At 38.0% G+C, this 18,123-nt stretch overlaps 1 protein-coding gene across 4 annotated transcripts in view; it reads left to right on the top strand.

The window, feature by feature from the left end:
• Nsmce2 (NSE2 (MMS21) homolog, SMC5-SMC6 complex SUMO ligase) overlaps positions 1-18,123 on the top strand; it is a 219,189-nt gene that overhangs the window by 73,143 nt on the left and 127,923 nt on the right. For all 4 annotated transcript variants that reach the window (XM_055626459.1, XM_055626458.1, XM_055626457.1 and 1 more), the window contains exon 4: positions 3,896-4,049. In XM_055626459.1, the coding sequence (XP_055482434.1) occupies positions 3,896-4,049 (154 nt within the window). The remainder of the gene's footprint in view (positions 1-3,895; positions 4,050-18,123) is intronic.

The following is an 18,123-nucleotide window of genomic DNA, read 5'->3' as shown; positions in this document are numbered from 1 at the left end:
GATAGATAGATAGATAGATAGATAGATAGATAGATAGATAGATAGATGGAGACATAGATGGCTGGATGAAATTGTACATGCTTGCGCTTTGAATATTTGAGTTTCACAAATACTAAAAAAAAAAAAAAAAGAATATTAACAGTTTTGATAGTTTTACCTATTCCTGAAAAGGCAGAACAGTTTATTCTACAAAGTATGTATGTATGTATTATGTACTTATTTATTCATTCATTCATTCATTGTTTTTTAATCATTCTCCTTTTAGCCTTTAGTCTTCAACTTCCTGTATAACCTAAAATTATCCTCAAACTTGAAGCTATCCTTCTGCCTTAGTTTCCCAAGTGCTGGGATTATACATATGTGTGCCACTCACTCAAAGCAGCAGGAATGAGCTGGCTCTTGTGCAGGGTGTGGATTGCAGTGAGGACCTTACACGGTCTAGGCAAGTTTCTACCGCTTACTGCTCCAGCCCATGCTTAAGGCCTTTAAAAAGTACCCTTCATTAAACAAGTTATTTCTACCACCAACTGTTCAATTTCGTCTGATTTTTAATTAAAGTTAAACTTTAACCTGAATATTTATCACTATAGAGGAACTTATTGACATGGCATGTTATAGAGTCTACTTGAGAGTCTAGAGACATGGCTTAGCAGTTAAGAGTGCTTGCTGCCCTTTCATAGGACCTGAGTTCAGTTCCTAGCACCCATATCAAGCAGCTTAAGACCACATGTAATTCCACCTCCGGGGTGGTGGTGGGGGATGATCCAACACTCTCTTCTGGCCTCTGACAGCATTGCACTAATGTGTACAAATCCGCACTCAAACACACATAATAACATTAAAAATAAGTAAATAAATAAATGAGTAAAAAATTTCAAATATTAATCAAGAATTATAAACGTGATTTTATTTTCACAAAAATTGATAAAGCGGTAATTAAGCTCACTGAAGTTATTAAGTAGACCTAATCCAACATGACTAATAACAGAAGAGGAAATGAATACATAGGCACATTCAGTGAGAGGATCATGTATTGGTGTGGGAGAAGACCATCTCACGTAGTAGGAGGACCAGATGATAGCCCCAGAGAAGATGACCATATATAGTGAGAAACCCACGTAATGGCATGGGAGAAGATGGACTACCAACTCTTCTGTCTTCTTTCCTGATCTTGTATTTCTGGACTTTAGAACTATAAAAGTGAATTCCTATTGTTTAAACCACCTAACCTACTAAACCTTGGTGCCTTCATAATGGCAGTTTTGTCAAATTGACAGATGTGTTGGGCTTATACATTATATCTGGGCATGTTATTATTGCTAAGTGAATAGACCTGATAACCTCTCATCTCAGATTTCTTTTAAGGATTTTGAACTTTGTCCTAAAGTAAAAAGTCCACCTTTATTTTTCTTGTACTAGAATAACATACATAATCAGTTACTCAAAAAAAAAAAGAAAAGAAGAAGAATAATTAAAAACAAGAAAGAAAGAAAAAGAAAAGAAAGAAAAAGCTCTCTCTTATTTCTGTTAAAAATATGGACAAAATAAGAAACTATTTAGATCCATTGATTGACACATTTGTTGCAATAATTGACACATAGTTATTTTCTAAGCTATCAATCAGATTACTTGGGTATAATAGGTTCTCTTTGCACAGGAAATGTGTACCAGAAGCAATAGTAGATGTTCATAAAAGATGTTTGCTATGGTAAAGTTTGCTATAGTAAAGCTTTCTAACTCCCTAGAAGTTCTGACTACTAGAAAAACATATTTGAATCACTAAATTTGGTTTATTTTGGTGTTTCTAGTCATGTCTCATCTTCAAGTGATAATGCCTATTTCCATCATCACTCTCCAGGCACACCCCTATTCCCACCCAGTCTTCTGTTTAGTGTTTCCATAGCTATTGTAGTTGAATCATGGGAATTACAGGAATTACATTTGCTGAGTGAATTAAGGACTTTGTTGATAAAGAACATTTGAGTTTTCCTCATCATATGCTCTTACCAGATCTTTTGCTCATCATCCCAGCTTATGTCTTCATTTCAGACCGATAGACATCTTAAGAAATCCTTTGTGCAGTGCTACTACCATTAGCATCTCAAGTGAGTGTGAACCCATATTCTCTTGTAAGCCTGGAAAGAGCCTGTAGTCCTTTTCTAAGAAGAACAGTTTGGTTTCTAGATTATCTTGAACTCTTGAGGCCATAGTCTGGAACTTGTCATATCTTGTTTTATCATGTATAGTAAAAGAGGCTAGCTAGTCACCATGTCTTACAGCTCTTATTCTTATTCATATGCATTATTATTAAATTGCTTTTCTTCCTTCTCTTTTCTGGTTGAGCTTTATTGGTATTTTAACCTTTCAAAAGTCATTTAAATTTTTATTCAGTATAAAAGTTGTCATTGAAGCATATCTTTGCTCTTCATGATAGGAGTTGATGGTGAATCAACGAGTGCCCAAGTATAAGACACTCACTTCCTTCACTCCCTCACATAAGTATGAATTTGGGAAGGTTTTGGAACCCTGCTTACATTACTAGTCTTCTGAGCTAATCAAAATCATAGCAATTAAGCAGAGGCAGCCTCCCAATTGGGAGGGTTTGTGCTCCCAATGAAGGCTTGTTTATTTGTGAAGCTTGCTGTGCAGTGTGACTTTATGGTATTCCTTGCCTCGGACTGCCACGATCGTTTTCCTGTTTAAGCAGTGACACTTCCATGAAGAGCTAGCTTGTTCCTGGCAACAGCTCCTTGAGTTCACCATTAGTGAGTTTGTAGTATTACTCCTCAAGATCCAGGTAGTTGCTTTGCCTTCCATCTTCCCTGTCTTTTTTCCAACAGTTGTCCCCTGAGGCCTGGATAGTAAAGGCTAAGTTGCTTTTTATTATTCTCCTCAGTAGAAATCTTGCTGTTTGGATAGGACTGTTTGGCATTATTTTTGCAGTCAGAAATTGTTGAATGAATGGCTGTACAGGTAATACAGATATTTAAGACATCAAGCAAACTTTATATTACTTTGTAGAAGAGGAAATGGGCTTCTTCAGCTTTCCCAAGCCAAGTCCTAGAAGAGTGGATCCAACCTGAGAGGTCTCCAGCTGCACTGTTGACATGGGATAAACTGTTTGAACCAAGGCACTATCAGCTATTCCATAACAACAAAATGAAAACCACAAAGGTGGAAAGGAAGTGACTGGGAAGAAGGACCAGGGTTCTAAAAGAGTGTTGTTGCTGCTGCTGCATATTTGTTCTAAAGGACATGAAGATGTAGCTAATTAAGACAAACTCAAGAACAAGATAGATGGGTGGAGATTTAACAGTGCAAACAGAGCCAAATGGTAATTGCAGCAGTAAGGATGTACATAGTGCTCACAGTCCGATACCTTTGATATTTCTGCATGGCTGAAATCTTTGTAATATTGAGGGAGACGAACATACATTGAGAGTTTGGCTTTAATAGAATAAGTGGGACTCCTCGTAAGGCCAGGAAACTGAAAAGGCAAAGTTGAAGCCTTAGTTTCTGATGTTAATACAGGAATCACTGTCATGAGCTAGTGAAAGGCTAGAAGAGGACACCGAGACTAAAAATGGAATAACTGCTGTTGCATGTAGGGACAGGCTGAGCAGACCTAGGTGAAGGAAGAACAGTGATGCCCAAGTCTGGGCCGGTTGCCTCATCTGCAGTGTTCAGCAGGTTAATGGGCACAGTGACAGGCTGTGTGTGAAGGCTGTGAAAGTATAGCCAGCAAGCAGGATGGGGGAGTCCCAGCACCTTGTAGTCTCTTGGGAGGATCTGCTTTCTCTCACACTATCTTGTGAATTAAATGCGATTAAAATAGTTATACAGCCCTTGTTGATCTGCTTATCTCTAATGATCCTGAATTTGCTGTCTTTCTTAGGTAAAAGAAGAACGCCCAGAAAAAGTACCGGATTTAAAATTACTAGTAGAGAAGAAATTTTTGGCTTTACAGGATAAGAACTCTGATACCGACTTTAAAGACAATGAAAAGTTTGTGCAGTTCAAGCAGCAGCTGAGGGAACTGAAGAAGCAATGTAAGTCATCTGCTTTGCTTTGGCTTCTTGAGCTCAGGGGCCTGACATGTGAGCAGTTCTGGAACAGGTTCTGTAGCGCTCACTTCTGCTTGCTCCATCCTCTGCCTGAGTGCCTTGTCTTGTTGCAGCTTCATGTTTGTCTAGTACTGGTTCCAGTTGCCTGTCCATTTCTAAAAGCCAACAGTTTTCACAAAGTATCTCACTGCTGGGAAGGGGAACTGGGAAAACAAATAAAACTGAAAAACCATTTTACTCACATAACGATGGTAATTCCTTCAAACTGTAGACTGCTGTGCCAAGCTCTAAAGTACACTTGTTTGTGTTTGCTGCTGTGGAGTGGCATTGGGGAAGCTTCCTTAGAAGATTCTTCTCAAAAAGATCAAAGTCCCTCTAACCCTGCACCCTTGGGTGCTGTAAACCATGTGATTTCTAAATTGGCTTTTATTTTAGATGACTGTTATATATAGGGTTTTTAATGAGCATAGTTTTTACTTGAAAATGAGAGTGAGGAAAATAATTCGTTACACACACACACACACACACACACACACCCTCTCAAAGAGTATACCAGGAGTAATATATCTTCTGCTCAGTGAGGAACCAGTGCCCCATCCTCTCCTGTTTTTCCATGTGGTTCTCAAAACAATGTTAGTGTTTTGTTTTGTTTGTCTTGGCATCAATTTAGATTGTATAGAGGGTTTTGTTTTTGTTTGGTTTGTTTTAGGATTGGGACTTGTTTATTCCTTAAAGAATTGTATAGAAAAGCAAATAGCTTTTTTCCTTTTAATGTTAGCTTTCTTTCTCATCCATCTGTGCACTGATGGGGAAGGAATGTTACGTGTGACATAAATTGATTTGTGTCCCTCTGTGTACTCATATAGCAATTTGTGTTTTGAAGTAGGCCTTCTTTTAAGTAAAGTGTTTCCTTTAAGTTGGTGCTGAGACCTCAAAAATGACTGAGGAAGCTGCTTCACTTTTGTCTATTTTACAAATAACTTGTTTCACAATTTAGAATGTTTTGCAATCATGATGAGACTATTGCTGTTCTGTAGATTTGAACAGTAAGCATTTTCCCTCTATTTGGTTCTTTATTGAATATTGTCACTACCGAAATAGTTCTCAAGTAATTTTGTGCTGTTCCTCCAAATAGGGAATAACCCCCAGAAGAGAAGCGATGGGGCTTTCAGTTTTTATGGTTGTCATAGCAGACAACATATTTTTAATTTTACTGTGCTTGGATCCTGCTCTTACAGACCTAACACCCAGTCAGGGTCTCTTTCTTTAATGGTATTTTATAATAAAACCGAGGAGTATATATATAAAAAGTATATTTCTTCCTCCTTTGTTGCTTATTCACAAAGTTTTGTTCTGTAAAAGAAATTATAATAAATTTTAGACTAATATGGTCTTGGGAAATTTTCTAATCAAGAACATGTAATGCAACGAAAGTAATGTTGGAATTGTGATTATTATTATTATTATTATTATTATTATTATTATTATTATTATTTTAATATGGGGTGAGAGAAAGAGACGAGAGAAATGTGCCTCGCTGGGTCCAGCCATACACATCATTTGGATAGTTAAATGTAATGACAAAGTAAATTTATATTGAAAAGAACACTTCCTTGTGTACGAGTTCCCCATGCATTGCAACACTGGGATTAACAGAACTTTCCCTTTAATTTCCCCCGAAATGTTATTTTAAGAAGTCTACGTCTTGAATGGCAGGGCAAACAAAATATCAGCATTCTTTTAAAGTGCTGTATCGGATGCATATGTGGTGCTTGCAAAATGAAACTCTTAAGCTCAGTGTTTTGGACATTGCCAGTTAAACTTGCACTATGTGTGATAGATTTTATTCTTAGATTTCACTCTATGAGGTCCTGACTAGGACCAGGCTACCACAAGAATTCTGAGTCCAGATCCAAGACCCACGTGCTTTACCAAATGGGCTAATGCTCTCTTTTGAGATATGTTCTGGAGGTAAGGGGAATAATAATGTTTTTTGTTTTTTTTTTTTTAAATTGGAAAATACGAGAGAGAAAGAAAGCAAGAAAGAGAGAGAGAAAGATTCCACTAAGAACCTTGCCTCTAGTTGCCTATTTTGATGAAGTAAAAGCTGAGAGCCCTTCAGGCATGGTGTTGTGCACCTCTAATCTCATGGTAGTTTAGAGGTGGTGTTGAAAGGATCACTGTTGTTTGAGGCCAACCTGAACTACATAGTGAGTTCTAGCTGTCAGGGCTGTATGGTGAGACTCTATCTTAAAAGAAATAAACAACTGAAATATGTATGTAAAGGCTTGTTCTTTCATGTAAACAACCATGATGTTTTTTTTTTTTTTTCATATTCCTCATGTGAGATATATTTGCAGGGGATTTATAAAGTCATAATTCAGTCAAAGAAATATCAGGTAGTTTGTGAGTGGGATTAGGTCAAGGTGGGGTACAGAGGTAGTTGAATCTGGGGGCCAGTGTACTCTTCTGCACTCACAGTTCACCCTACTATAACTAAGCAGCTGCTTCTCAGGCTTTGTGATCTCCTCCTGTTAACATACTGAAAAAACTACTTCTTGGGATCCCAGGTCACATGCTCTTATGTGCCTTGTAGTATTTATCCTATTGGCAGTCAGAACTGAGAAATAAAAAATAATAATAATCTATTTTTTAGAACTATTTAATTATTTAAAATTCATTTTAATGCCCTATTTTTAAAATCCATGCCTATTACTTGTTAAGTATAAACAACATTTGATATGAAAGGTAACCATTCCCCAAACATAAGGAAAATTTAATGAGACAAGATGGCATTGTTTCTCATTTGCATTGCGCTGTAGGTGTCCCTTGCTTTGATTGAAGAAAAGTAAAATCTCACACGCTGGTACAGTAGTTGCGTTTTCAGACCACCAGAAATTCCAATTTTGAAAACATCATGTCTGGACTGTCTTTGGTACAAATTGAGCTTGCTAACTAGGAATAGTTTTTATAATTGTAATTATCGGGAGAACTTTTCAGTCATTGAGGGGAAGGTCAAAACAGGGATGATACTTAGTGCTGTGAAAATAACATGAGCATCTTCTTTTAGAGTTCATAAGTAGGTTGATTAGAACTCAGAGATGCTCACTTGGTTATGGTCTGCGGCAGCTTTCCCAGTGTCATTGCGGAGCCCATGTTGCATCACAAGCCACTGGCCCACAACACTTATTATTTACTATCTGGTATTTTACAGAAAAGGTTTACTGATTCCTGATCTAAACTACATCCAGAGGGTTTTTGGTTTTTTTGTTTGTTTGTTTTTTGTTTTTAACTCTAGATTCCCCACACCCTCAAATACCATACATTTATCTTACATACACTCAGAACACTTTTAAACACTTGTTCTACGTTAATCCATGTTGTTGATAGTCTCAATACAAGTCAGCAACTTAGTAATATACAAACATTTAAAAATATGTTGTCAGGAACAATTATTATGTAATGTGAGGAAGGTCAGAAGATTTTATCTGGCCTGTTCATAGTGCCTATCATCAAAGGAGCTTGTGGACCAGTATGTTCAAAAACTTCCTGAGGTTGAGTTTAGGCTCAATAGGAAAGAGGATACTGATGGGTTACAGTGGGAAAGAGGAAGCAATGCAGGTGCTAGCATGTACCATCCCTAGAATATAAACCTACTAGACAGCTGTGCTTGTTTAAGGATAGCATTTCTCCAAATATAGCATGCTTTATTTGCATATAATGCTGTAGTGACTATGTCTTGTAGATAACCCAAACATCAAATACAGCTTTTTTGAACACATCATTTTTATCCCTGGGACACCCAGTGACTTGTTGTGGTTACTCTCCTCATCGTTGTAGTAAAAGCACCCAGCAGAAACAACCTCAGGGAGGAAAGATTTATTGTGGTTCACGGTTTCAGAGATTTCAGTTCGCGTTCGTGCACTTAGAGATCATGACAGCAGTAGCATATCACTTCTTGGCTGATAGGGAAGGGTGCAGGGCAGGAAAGGGCCACTGGACAAGATACACCCCCAGATCTGACCCTGGTAATCTATTTCTTCAACCTAGGTTCCACCTCCTAAGGTTTCCAGAACTTCATAAAAGATGTGGCATTAGTGTTCAACACCTGAGCCTTTGGAGGAAATTTCATACTTAATCCATAATACCTGTATATTAGAGAAAATTTTGTCTACCCCAGATTATTTCTTAGGATTGTCACCCAGATTATGTGAGGTACTGGTTCCTTTCAGACTCTCAAACTTGTTTATGTTTATTATTGCAAGAGCCTAGTATAGAGCACAGTAGAAAGAATACAGTCTTATCAACCAGAACTAAAGCTGCATCCCACTCCTGACAAATTAACTTTTATGTAGGTCCCTTTTGATGGCCAGTTAAGACACCTATGTATTCTGCATCTAGCTGAGATTTGTCCTCTTCCTTTTACTATGATTAAAGTCACGGCCAGGCTCTGTATTGTACCCAGTATGTGAAGTTCTTAGTGCTTGTTAATTACTCTGTGCCAACTGCAATTGTTTGAATGCCTGCAATGCATGAATACTATATACACATTGCTATTTGTTTCTCATCACTCTTCAAGGTAATGGGAGAGAGGTAATGCAATTTGCTTTTGACCCATAGTTCTAAAGTTTAGGTGCTGTTTGGATGACACCAAAGCCTGTGAGGGTGCTTTGCTTTTATAGCTTGTTTGTTTGTTGCTCTTGTTTATCTTCAGTTATACCAACACTTTAAAATATCTGTTTTCTTTTCTCTTAACTACTCCATTCATTTCTTAAGAGATGGACTTGTAAAACTGTCAAGTAGTAATTTATGTGGGTCACCAGATCAGGGAACTGAACTGATGTACTCTAATGACTCTGAGGGGAATTTGTCTAGCTGACAAAAAACTGTTCCTAGCAGTGGCATTTAGAAAGCAGGGAGTCAGGATGCAGCAGACATTGTATGTTATTTATCCTTTTTCTCTCAAGCCTATGATCTTGACAGTGCATTCAATACACATTACCCAGGAATGGCATTTCCTTTGTGAATAGTTGCTGAGTTTTGGACAAGGAATGGGATATTTGTTACATCACAAGTTTACAGCAAGTTGTGTGAAATTTATTCCAAGCATAACAAACAGTAAACTGACACGTGTATCATCATCTCAGTCTTCACAATATCCGCAGGGGGGATACTGCAGGTTCTGTTTTTAGCATACCTAGCACCATATAATGAGAAATATGGAGGTGACACATCTACCGAGTGTTTCAGTCAGGAGGCCACAAAGCTGTCAGATACATTCACAAGGAAAAGAGAAGTTTTAGAATGAGAGATGGCTATAATTAAAGTTAGTAAAGGAAGGCTCCTTTCTCAAGGTACAAATGAGTCAGCAGCAAGTTTGAACAACTGAACTGTGGGTGTTTCTCTCATTGTGACTTTTATGAGGGTGCTGTTATTCCTGCTAGGAGGCAGCTGGACTCTAGGAAGACCAAAGCCTCAGTGCTCCAGAGCTGACAGATGTTATACTTATGAAAATAATTATATTGTCAAACTGTAATCCCAGAAATTACAAAGATTTAAGTTTTATAATCTATATGTAATTGGAATATCAGACAAATTATTAAGTATTTCTAATAGGTCAGTTTTTTTTAAGACATGCAAATATTGGTGTTTCAGCAAGATTTTTAAATGGATTCTGGCAGCTCAGTGTATGGCATGTTACTATGTTTGCATAAAGGGTAAGATTCAGTTAATAAATCTGAAACTTTAAAATCAAAATGTGTCAAGTTAATTATTGCTGTTTGGCTTTGAAAAGCACCTGTAATTGAGTATGATTATATGCATATGGTAGTAGTTATGCAGTCAGGGCAGAGGGACAGACGTGACCGCAGCTGATCCATGTGCCTGCCATACAGAGCTCTTAACAGAGTATACTGCTAGTGACAGCATTTGAAATCAAGTCAGCTGGTATAGTCCTGCATATTCAGAACAATAATGACTTGCTACATTAATTTCAATTCAAAGTTTTAGGCACATTTATTCATGTGATACAGCACTGAAGACACATCATCTGGTTAAAAAGCTACTGTGTCCCCTCTGGCCACTCAGTTTCTATCTCTGGATCTCATATCTTCACTTCTGAAGACTTCCTTCTTCCAGATGATGCACTATGACATGCTCAGTTGTCAGGACACACATTGCCTCTATGCTACCATAGAGTACATTTTCTCAGAAATTCTGTATCTGAGGATCTTTCTTAGGAATATGCTCAGAAGGAGTGGAGTGAAATTGATTCAGTGGTACCCCTTACAATATTATTTATAATTAATATATAAATAATAATATGAATGGCTAACAGTAGGCTAGTTAAATAAAATATTCTTACTGATAATGCAGAATCTTTATGCTTAAAAATAACCTTAGGAATTAAATGCTCGTGGTATTAAGAGTTTTTAGATGTAGGATACAAAGTTCAATATTAGCTCCAATCCTGTTAGCTCACTCCTAGATGCTAGCACTTGGGAGAGAAGGCAGCAGGAGAATCACCAGGTTTAAACCAGCTTAGGCTACATAATGAGTTCTAGGCTAGCATGTACCACAGTGTGAGTCCTGCTGCAAATAAATAAATAAAATTTAAAATGTTTTGTATGATTGCATGTCAAAATAGACTTTGTCTTGGTGTAGTGGCACATTCCTATAATCCTAGCACTCTGGAGGTTGAGAAAAGAGTATTGATATAGGTTGAAACCAGCTTTAGATAGATAATGACAGCCTATCTCGAGAAACAAAAAGCAAAGTAGACTTCATTACATTTTAAAACATTCAAATCATTAAAAGGCAAAGAAACTATTAAGAAAATAAGTAAGCAGCTGGGCGTGATAGCGCATGCCTCTAATCCCAGGGCTTGAGAGGCAGAATTCCAGGCCAGTCTGCTCTACAGAACTGATTCCCAGTCAGCCAGAGCTACACAGAGGAACCCTGTCTTGAAAAAGCAAAGCAAAGCAAAATAAACACACAAAAACAAAAAAAAAAAAAAAAAAAGAAAGAAAGAAAAAAAGAAGATAAGTAAGCAAACTACAAACTGGTGCCTAATATTGACAAACCAATTATCTTGCAAAGGCTAGAGGATATCCAGGCTGCATAAGGAACAGTAGCATAACAGGAAGAAAAACTTCAATCTAAATCCAGGAGAGACTTGAAGACCTCACCAAAAAAATGTACAGAAATAATTAATTAGCATGCACAAAAGGTTCCTCCAAAACCCACCTTCACAAATAAGCACTGCTGGGTGGCATTGTGATCTACCCCACCTATCTCCTCTATTCCAAAAAGTGCGTATGCACCTATACTCCACCTTCTAAAAGACTCTACAGTGCCAATCAAAAACAAAATCCTTCCATTCACTAAACACTGCTACATGCCAGGAACGACATTGGAAAGTTGTTTTCTTAGAAAAGATGAATAAAGTTTGGGGATGTAGCTTAGGACTGGAGTGCTTGGCTCACATGCAGGCCCTGGGCTGCAGCCTCTGATAGTGCAGAGGGTGGAGGGTATACTTATAACGTAAAACAAAAGGCAGGCTTCTTTCCCAAGAGGACAAAGGCATTAAAAGAAACAAGGCGTCATTTTGAGTCATGCTAGCTAGCCTATGGACTCCTTTGAGCATGATCCTACTGTGCCCGCCTATCACTAAGTCAGGATTAATCTCTTGCTGTTGGTTTCTGTGTCAGTCAGTGCCTTGTCACATTGTTCTGGAAGTAGAAGAAAGCATAAATGGCTCTTCTAAATCACTGTTAACACTTTGGGTATATTGAAAGAAGGGGTACAGTGTTTGCAACATTTGGATAGGTATATTTTATCTTAACATGCATTACTTAACAGCAATGTGAAGGAATAGGTGGATGTGTAGTCCTGTTTAATAGATGAGATTCTACAAGATTGAGTTTCCTATACAGTTGTGTCACTTCCCAGAATTCTTTTTGCCCCATTATAATTTACACCTCCCAACTTCCCCAGCCACTGACAACTACTATGAATTTTAACTCTTTCACAATGATGTGTAAACAGACCCGTACAGTCTGCAACTCTTTGAGTGGTTTGTTTCATTTACCAGAATGCATGGAAATGTACCATTGGTGGTGTTGACCTCAGCAGCTTGTTGGTGATTTCTGAGGAGTCATCAGCCATATGAGTAGTACACTTACCCATTTATCCATTGAAGAGCATTTCTGTGGCTATCACATGTGGCTCTCGTGAGCAAAGCTGTTCTAAGCATCCACATGTAGGCTTTGATGTGGGCGTAGGTTTTTCTTGGGTAGTAGGTACCTAGGCATGGCATCTCTGACTTGCATGTTAAGTATATAGTGTTTTGCTAACAAGAAACTGATCAATGTTTTCCAGCATGCAGCACAGGAGGGTCTAGTTGCTATGCACCCCAACCGGCACCTGAATTAGTTGGGCTCCATTTTAAATTTAGTCATTCTAACTAGTACATGGTGGTATCTTCTACTTTTAACTTAACCTTTTTTATTTTCATTTTGTGTTTCAGTTTTTCATCTAATTTTCATTTCTCTCTATTCGTCCATTACATTTACTCTTAATTTATTCCACAAACACCAACAAAAATCCTGTGTAATGGTCTGTAACACCAGCAATGGGAAGTGGAAGCAGAAATATCAGAAATTCGGGGTCATTCTCATCTACATAGCAAGCTCGAGGCCAGCCTGGGGGCTACATGAGAACCTATTTCAAAAAATTATAAACACAATAACCTCCAAATACCAGCATTGTTAGTGCTGCCTGTAAATGACTTGAAGTGTTAACTGCCATATTCTCCTACAGACCAACGGAGCCTGAATTTGGGAGAGAGTGAATTTTAACAAGGTCTTCAGTGAGTCTCCTTTATTCTGAGTTTGAGGACCACTGTCTACAGGCCTGCAAGGATTGTTTAAGTTCCCCAGGTGATGTTACTGTACAGTCAGACTAAAAATAATCTTTCAAAGCTTGCTTAAACATTGATCCAAATCTGACACCACTTCCAGACTTTATGTACTTATTTTCCAGAAGGGAAGATTCATCCATGAATATCTTAGTAGGGTTAGAAGCACATGCTGGTTATTGAGTTTCACTTCATGAATAACTGCAGTGTACTTGGTGTCCTGCAATTGATTATAAATTCTCTTGTCTTGCTAGCCCTGGTTAGCCTTGAGCTTGACAGTCTTCCTGCCTCAACCTCCTGAGTGCATACCTGGCTATATTTATGTCAGAGAGCCTTATTTTTATGCTGCATGTTACACTTAACATTCAGTCATTCAGCAACTATTAAGAGTGCTGAGAAACATCATAAATTAAAAAAGCACTGTAATCACAGGACCTAGATTCTGGTCTTTGACATTTGGTTAGCCTGACTCATCTGATAGTACTTTTGACAATACAGTGCTTTTTTTGTAATTTTAAAGAACATGTGTTTATTTGTGTATATTATTAATATTGGAGTGTGTGCTCACTTGTACCCTGGATGCACTCATGAAGACCAAGGTAGAGCTTAGTGTCCTTATTTATCACACTCTTGCGTTGTTCTTTCAAGAAAGGGTTACTTGTTGGACTTGGAGCGCCTGATTTTTTCAGCTAGCTGGTAGCTAGCAAGTCTCTATGACCTTCCTGTCACTCTCTCCTCAGTCTTAGGGTTACAGATGTGCATAGGCTTCTAGATGGGTGCTGGGATCTAAGTTCCATTATTCCTGGTTTTGCCATAACACCTTTATGCTGAGCCATTTTTCTAGCTCCTTCTATAGTCCTAAGGCATGTTTTTCTGTATTTGTTAGGCTCAAGTACTATCCTTTAGAATTACCTGTTTTTATATTTGTTGAAATTTGTATTAGTTGTTTTTGGATAATTATTTCAACTCATTTCGTAATTTACATATGTTAGTAACATGGCTAGGGCTAACAACCACTATAAATTTTGAAATGAGAAAACGTAAGTTTTAAGATTATATCCAACCAAATAGTAGTTTGTATTTTTTTTTTTTATTAAGTCAGTGGAACTTTATATTCTTGGGAAGGATACATAAATGCTAATAACACTAATAATGATAATAACTAGTGCGCAAAGATATAGAAGGATTAAACAAGATACTGGCTCATTTACTTTGATTTACATTTAATACTGGTTCAATTATTTTGATGATTGTTATTCATATCTAGATGTAGAAGGATAAACATTTTAAGAAGTTTTATCAATGGCATGATTTCTTAGGTGCAAAGAAACAAACTCATAATGGGTTAGTCTTCTCCTAAATTACTAAGAAAGTTTAATGAAGGGTAAAATGTTGCTACACTATAAAGTAGTGAGGAATACTCTGAAATTGGCAGGGTGTGAACAAATGTTAATAAAGGGAAAATCATATTTCAGTTAATATTGGTCTTGCCATTATTTTCTTGGTAGGGAAGCAAAGCCTGAGTACTTAATAGTATTATTAAATGGACTTGGTGAACCCATAATCCCAGCAGGTGGGAGGCAGAGGCAGGACATCACCATGAACTCAAGGACAAGTGGACGATATATGTAGTGAGCTCCAGGTCAGCCTAGACTACAGAATGAGATCCTGTCTTTTAAGAGAAAAGAACAGAAAGGAGTAGTCTTATTCATATACTGAGCCAGCGTGAAAACAATGAGAAACAAATGTTATAGAGCTGTATCACTATTGTATGCGTGTGAGTCTTCAGTGTATCAGGAATTCTGTGGAAGATACACATTAGATTGGACTGGATAACATGGGCTTTACTGTCAGAGCTTTAATATTTAGTGAACTTCGTTTTAAAAAAAAGATGGCTTATACATACATACACACTGTGTGTGCGTGTGTGTTTGTGTGCGTGCATGTATGTTTATATCAGGCTTTGTTTTGTTTTGATGCTAGGAATCAGGCCAAGTTTTTGCTACTCAAGTATTGTATCCTATGGAGCTATATCTTCAGCCCATGTCCACTGTTAATCTTTTTCCCAGGCTACCTCTTCCCCAGGAGCCCTGCATCGTAAGATCTAGAATAGAGAGGCAAATGTCTTCCTGGAAAAGTGGCTCTGAAACAGAGCTGAGAAACAGCTTGTATGACCTCCACCATCAGTCTAGCATACCTTGTGACACATACAGCCCACATGCTTCTTTTAGGAAAGACTGACAGCTGACTTAGGTTTATGGAAGAATTAATGTGAGGTACAGAGAAGCCTCTATTTTCCTTGGCTCTCAAACCCCAATGTGCATGGCTTCCTTGTTAATTTTTTTCTTTCAGTGAATAGGCAACTACTGTATAGCACCAGGTCAGGGCTTCAGAAATCGAAACAAGTAATTGGTGCCTCTCATGTGAGAGATTAGATGGTTTGGCATCTTAGAACCTGACATGTAAAATTTGGAGAAGAAAATCTGGATATAGTAACATACTCTTCTAGTCCTAGCGCTTGGGAGGCTACAGTAGGAAGATAAGGACTTTGAGGCTATCCTCAACTACATAGAAAGTTTGAGGCCAGCCTGAGCTACATGAGACCTGATCTCAAACAAAATAAAATAAAAATCTAGAGAAGATATTTAAAAATCTAAGGGATTAGATAGATGAATCATCTTTAATAGAGCTTTCCAAGATTAAATATTACTAGGTTACCAATAATATTTTCAGGTTCAGATAAATTGACCAGTCTTCTCTTCTGTGAGATCTTTTCCTTCATCTTTAGTGCAGTTTGGATTGGTTACAGTATTAGGTGAGAGCAGACATGTCTCTCTTGATATTCTGCACCCCTAGGAATTGGTACAGGACTAGGACTTAGTATTTATTTGAGGAATGAAGACCTAGAGGCGATTATGTATTTGTAAGTTCAGGATGTTCTCCCCCACCCTCCTTCCATGGCATGTGTCTTAACCCAGCCTAGTCCTGAGCATGAGAAGTTAGGACAATGCCTTGTGTCCCTTTTCATTAATATCACCTTGGCAGATCTGGCAGCAGTTGTTTTCCTGTACAGTGCGTGGCTGCCAGCTGGCTGGAGATGCTAGACTTCCTGGCAATCTTCCTCATCCAATTTGACCACTAAGTCCTTGATAGAAGGTTTTTCCTTCTTTTCTTAGGTATCACCAAACTTTGACTTAATTTCATTTAAGTCATATATTATATTTAATATAATATAAATTCTACTTCATATAATCATATAATTTGATTATATACAGTAGGAAACTTATTAGGTTGGCTGAAGAACTTTGCATTTCTTTCTTCTGCATCAGTTTTGACTGACAGTGTCCTCAGTTTCTGTGATGTGGCATTGATTTGTATCCCCTCCAGAACATCAGACTGGCCATGGTTCTTACATTTGGTAGAATTGCAGCCAAGGAACGGTAGTAGCTTACTCACTTATATTTTCCTTCTGCTTTAAACACAGTGGGTTTTTTTTTTTAACATGTACCAAAAAACCAAAAACAAAACAAAACAAAACAAAACAAAAAAACCCCTCCTTCCTGCAAGAGATTGGTAAAGGGAGGGACTGGAGATATGGCTTATCACTAAAGAGTCCTGGTGGACTTGAGTTCAGTTCCCAGCACCTATCTGGAGCAGCTTACAGCTGGCTCTAACCCCAGCTCCGTGAGATTTAACACTCTCTTCCAGCCTCCAGGAGCATTGATATTCACACGCACACATCAATAACCCCCAAAACACCTAAAACACATCTTTAAAGAGGTTATTAGCCTATGCTAGCTAGTTTGTTTCCTGGAAACTTCCCAAGGCCCTCTCCTGTTCTTCCTGTTCCTTGTGCTGCCCACTGTGGGTACGCTCAGCTCCAGCTTGCTGTCTTGCAGTCTACCAGGATGACTGATGTTTGCACAGTATAGATCTGATGGTGCTTGTGCTTGAGAAACTGTCAGAAATTGAGTAGTGGTCTTTTGGTTGCTCCCATCAGCCCTCTGGAATAGTAAAGGCTGTCTAGCTCCTTCTAAAAAGTACTCTGTTGTCTTTCACCTCCAAACTTGCTTATTTCATGGTTCATTTGATCCCTTCTATTTCTTCCTTTGCTTTAGTAAGCCCATCCTTCTGTCTTTCCATGAACATCACTGACTTCAGCAAATTTCTCCCAAAGTACAGGAAATCACATCTGCAAAGTGAGACCCTTAAGGAAGTCTCAGTATGGAGAGGACTATCTAACAACCAAAATTAGAAAAAATGTATGCTAGATTGTTTGGGAAGAAGAGGAATGAGAGGTAAACCTTATGGTAGCTTTGAAATATGCTAATTGTTCTGCTTGAGAATGTGTGGAATGAAACCTAATGTTGAAATATCCATCTTATAGTATTTAAATGAACACAATTCTGTCCTCTGGCCATCTCAGCAAGTCATTTTGTGTCCTCTGCTTTTGGTTGCAGTGTATCCCAGTAGACACGGGAACTGAAATATACTATTTTCTCATCTTGTCTGACTCATTTGATGCAAATAGCAAGTTCCCCATGACCCAGTCTGTAAAAATAGAAAATGCATTATTATATTTTGAGAACAAGCTTTGAAGGTAGTGAGCTATTCTTTGGCAACTGACCTGGTTATAACATAGTCTGGGGACTGGCCACCATATCGGGAGGAGAAAAAGAGGATCTTTTACAAGAAAAGAGGGTTGAGAGTCACAGATTTCCAAGTCGCAGATTATCAGTATCATCCCTGTAATTAGCAAAATACTCTAGCTGCATCCAGAGGTTAAACTTAATATAAACCATTGATAGTTTAAGATAGTTGAATGCAACTATTATAGATTCAAAGGTGTACCAAGACAATAATGTATTTTCTGGTAAATATACTTTTGGGAATCAATGCTAATGTGATATTTCCAGACCAAATACTTTATATACTGATACTTCTCTGTAGTGTTCAGTAGGAAAATTCAGGAGCAGTCGCAGCTTTCAGAAAATTATTCACCTATGAAATGTTTTATCATGTAATAATGATAACATTTAAATCAGTGTATGTGCATGCCTGTGCATGCCCCTTCTATGTGTGTGTGCATGTCTGCGTGTGTGTGTGTGTGTGTGTGTGTGTGTGTGTGTGTGTGTGTGTGTG

This window comes from Psammomys obesus, unplaced genomic scaffold (genome assembly GCF_907164565.1).
Source record: "Psammomys obesus unplaced genomic scaffold, mPsaObe1.curated_primary_1811, whole genome shotgun sequence".
Taxonomy (NCBI): Eukaryota; Metazoa; Chordata; class Mammalia; order Rodentia; family Muridae; genus Psammomys; species Psammomys obesus.
This window is presented reverse-complemented; position numbering and strand designations above follow the sequence as displayed.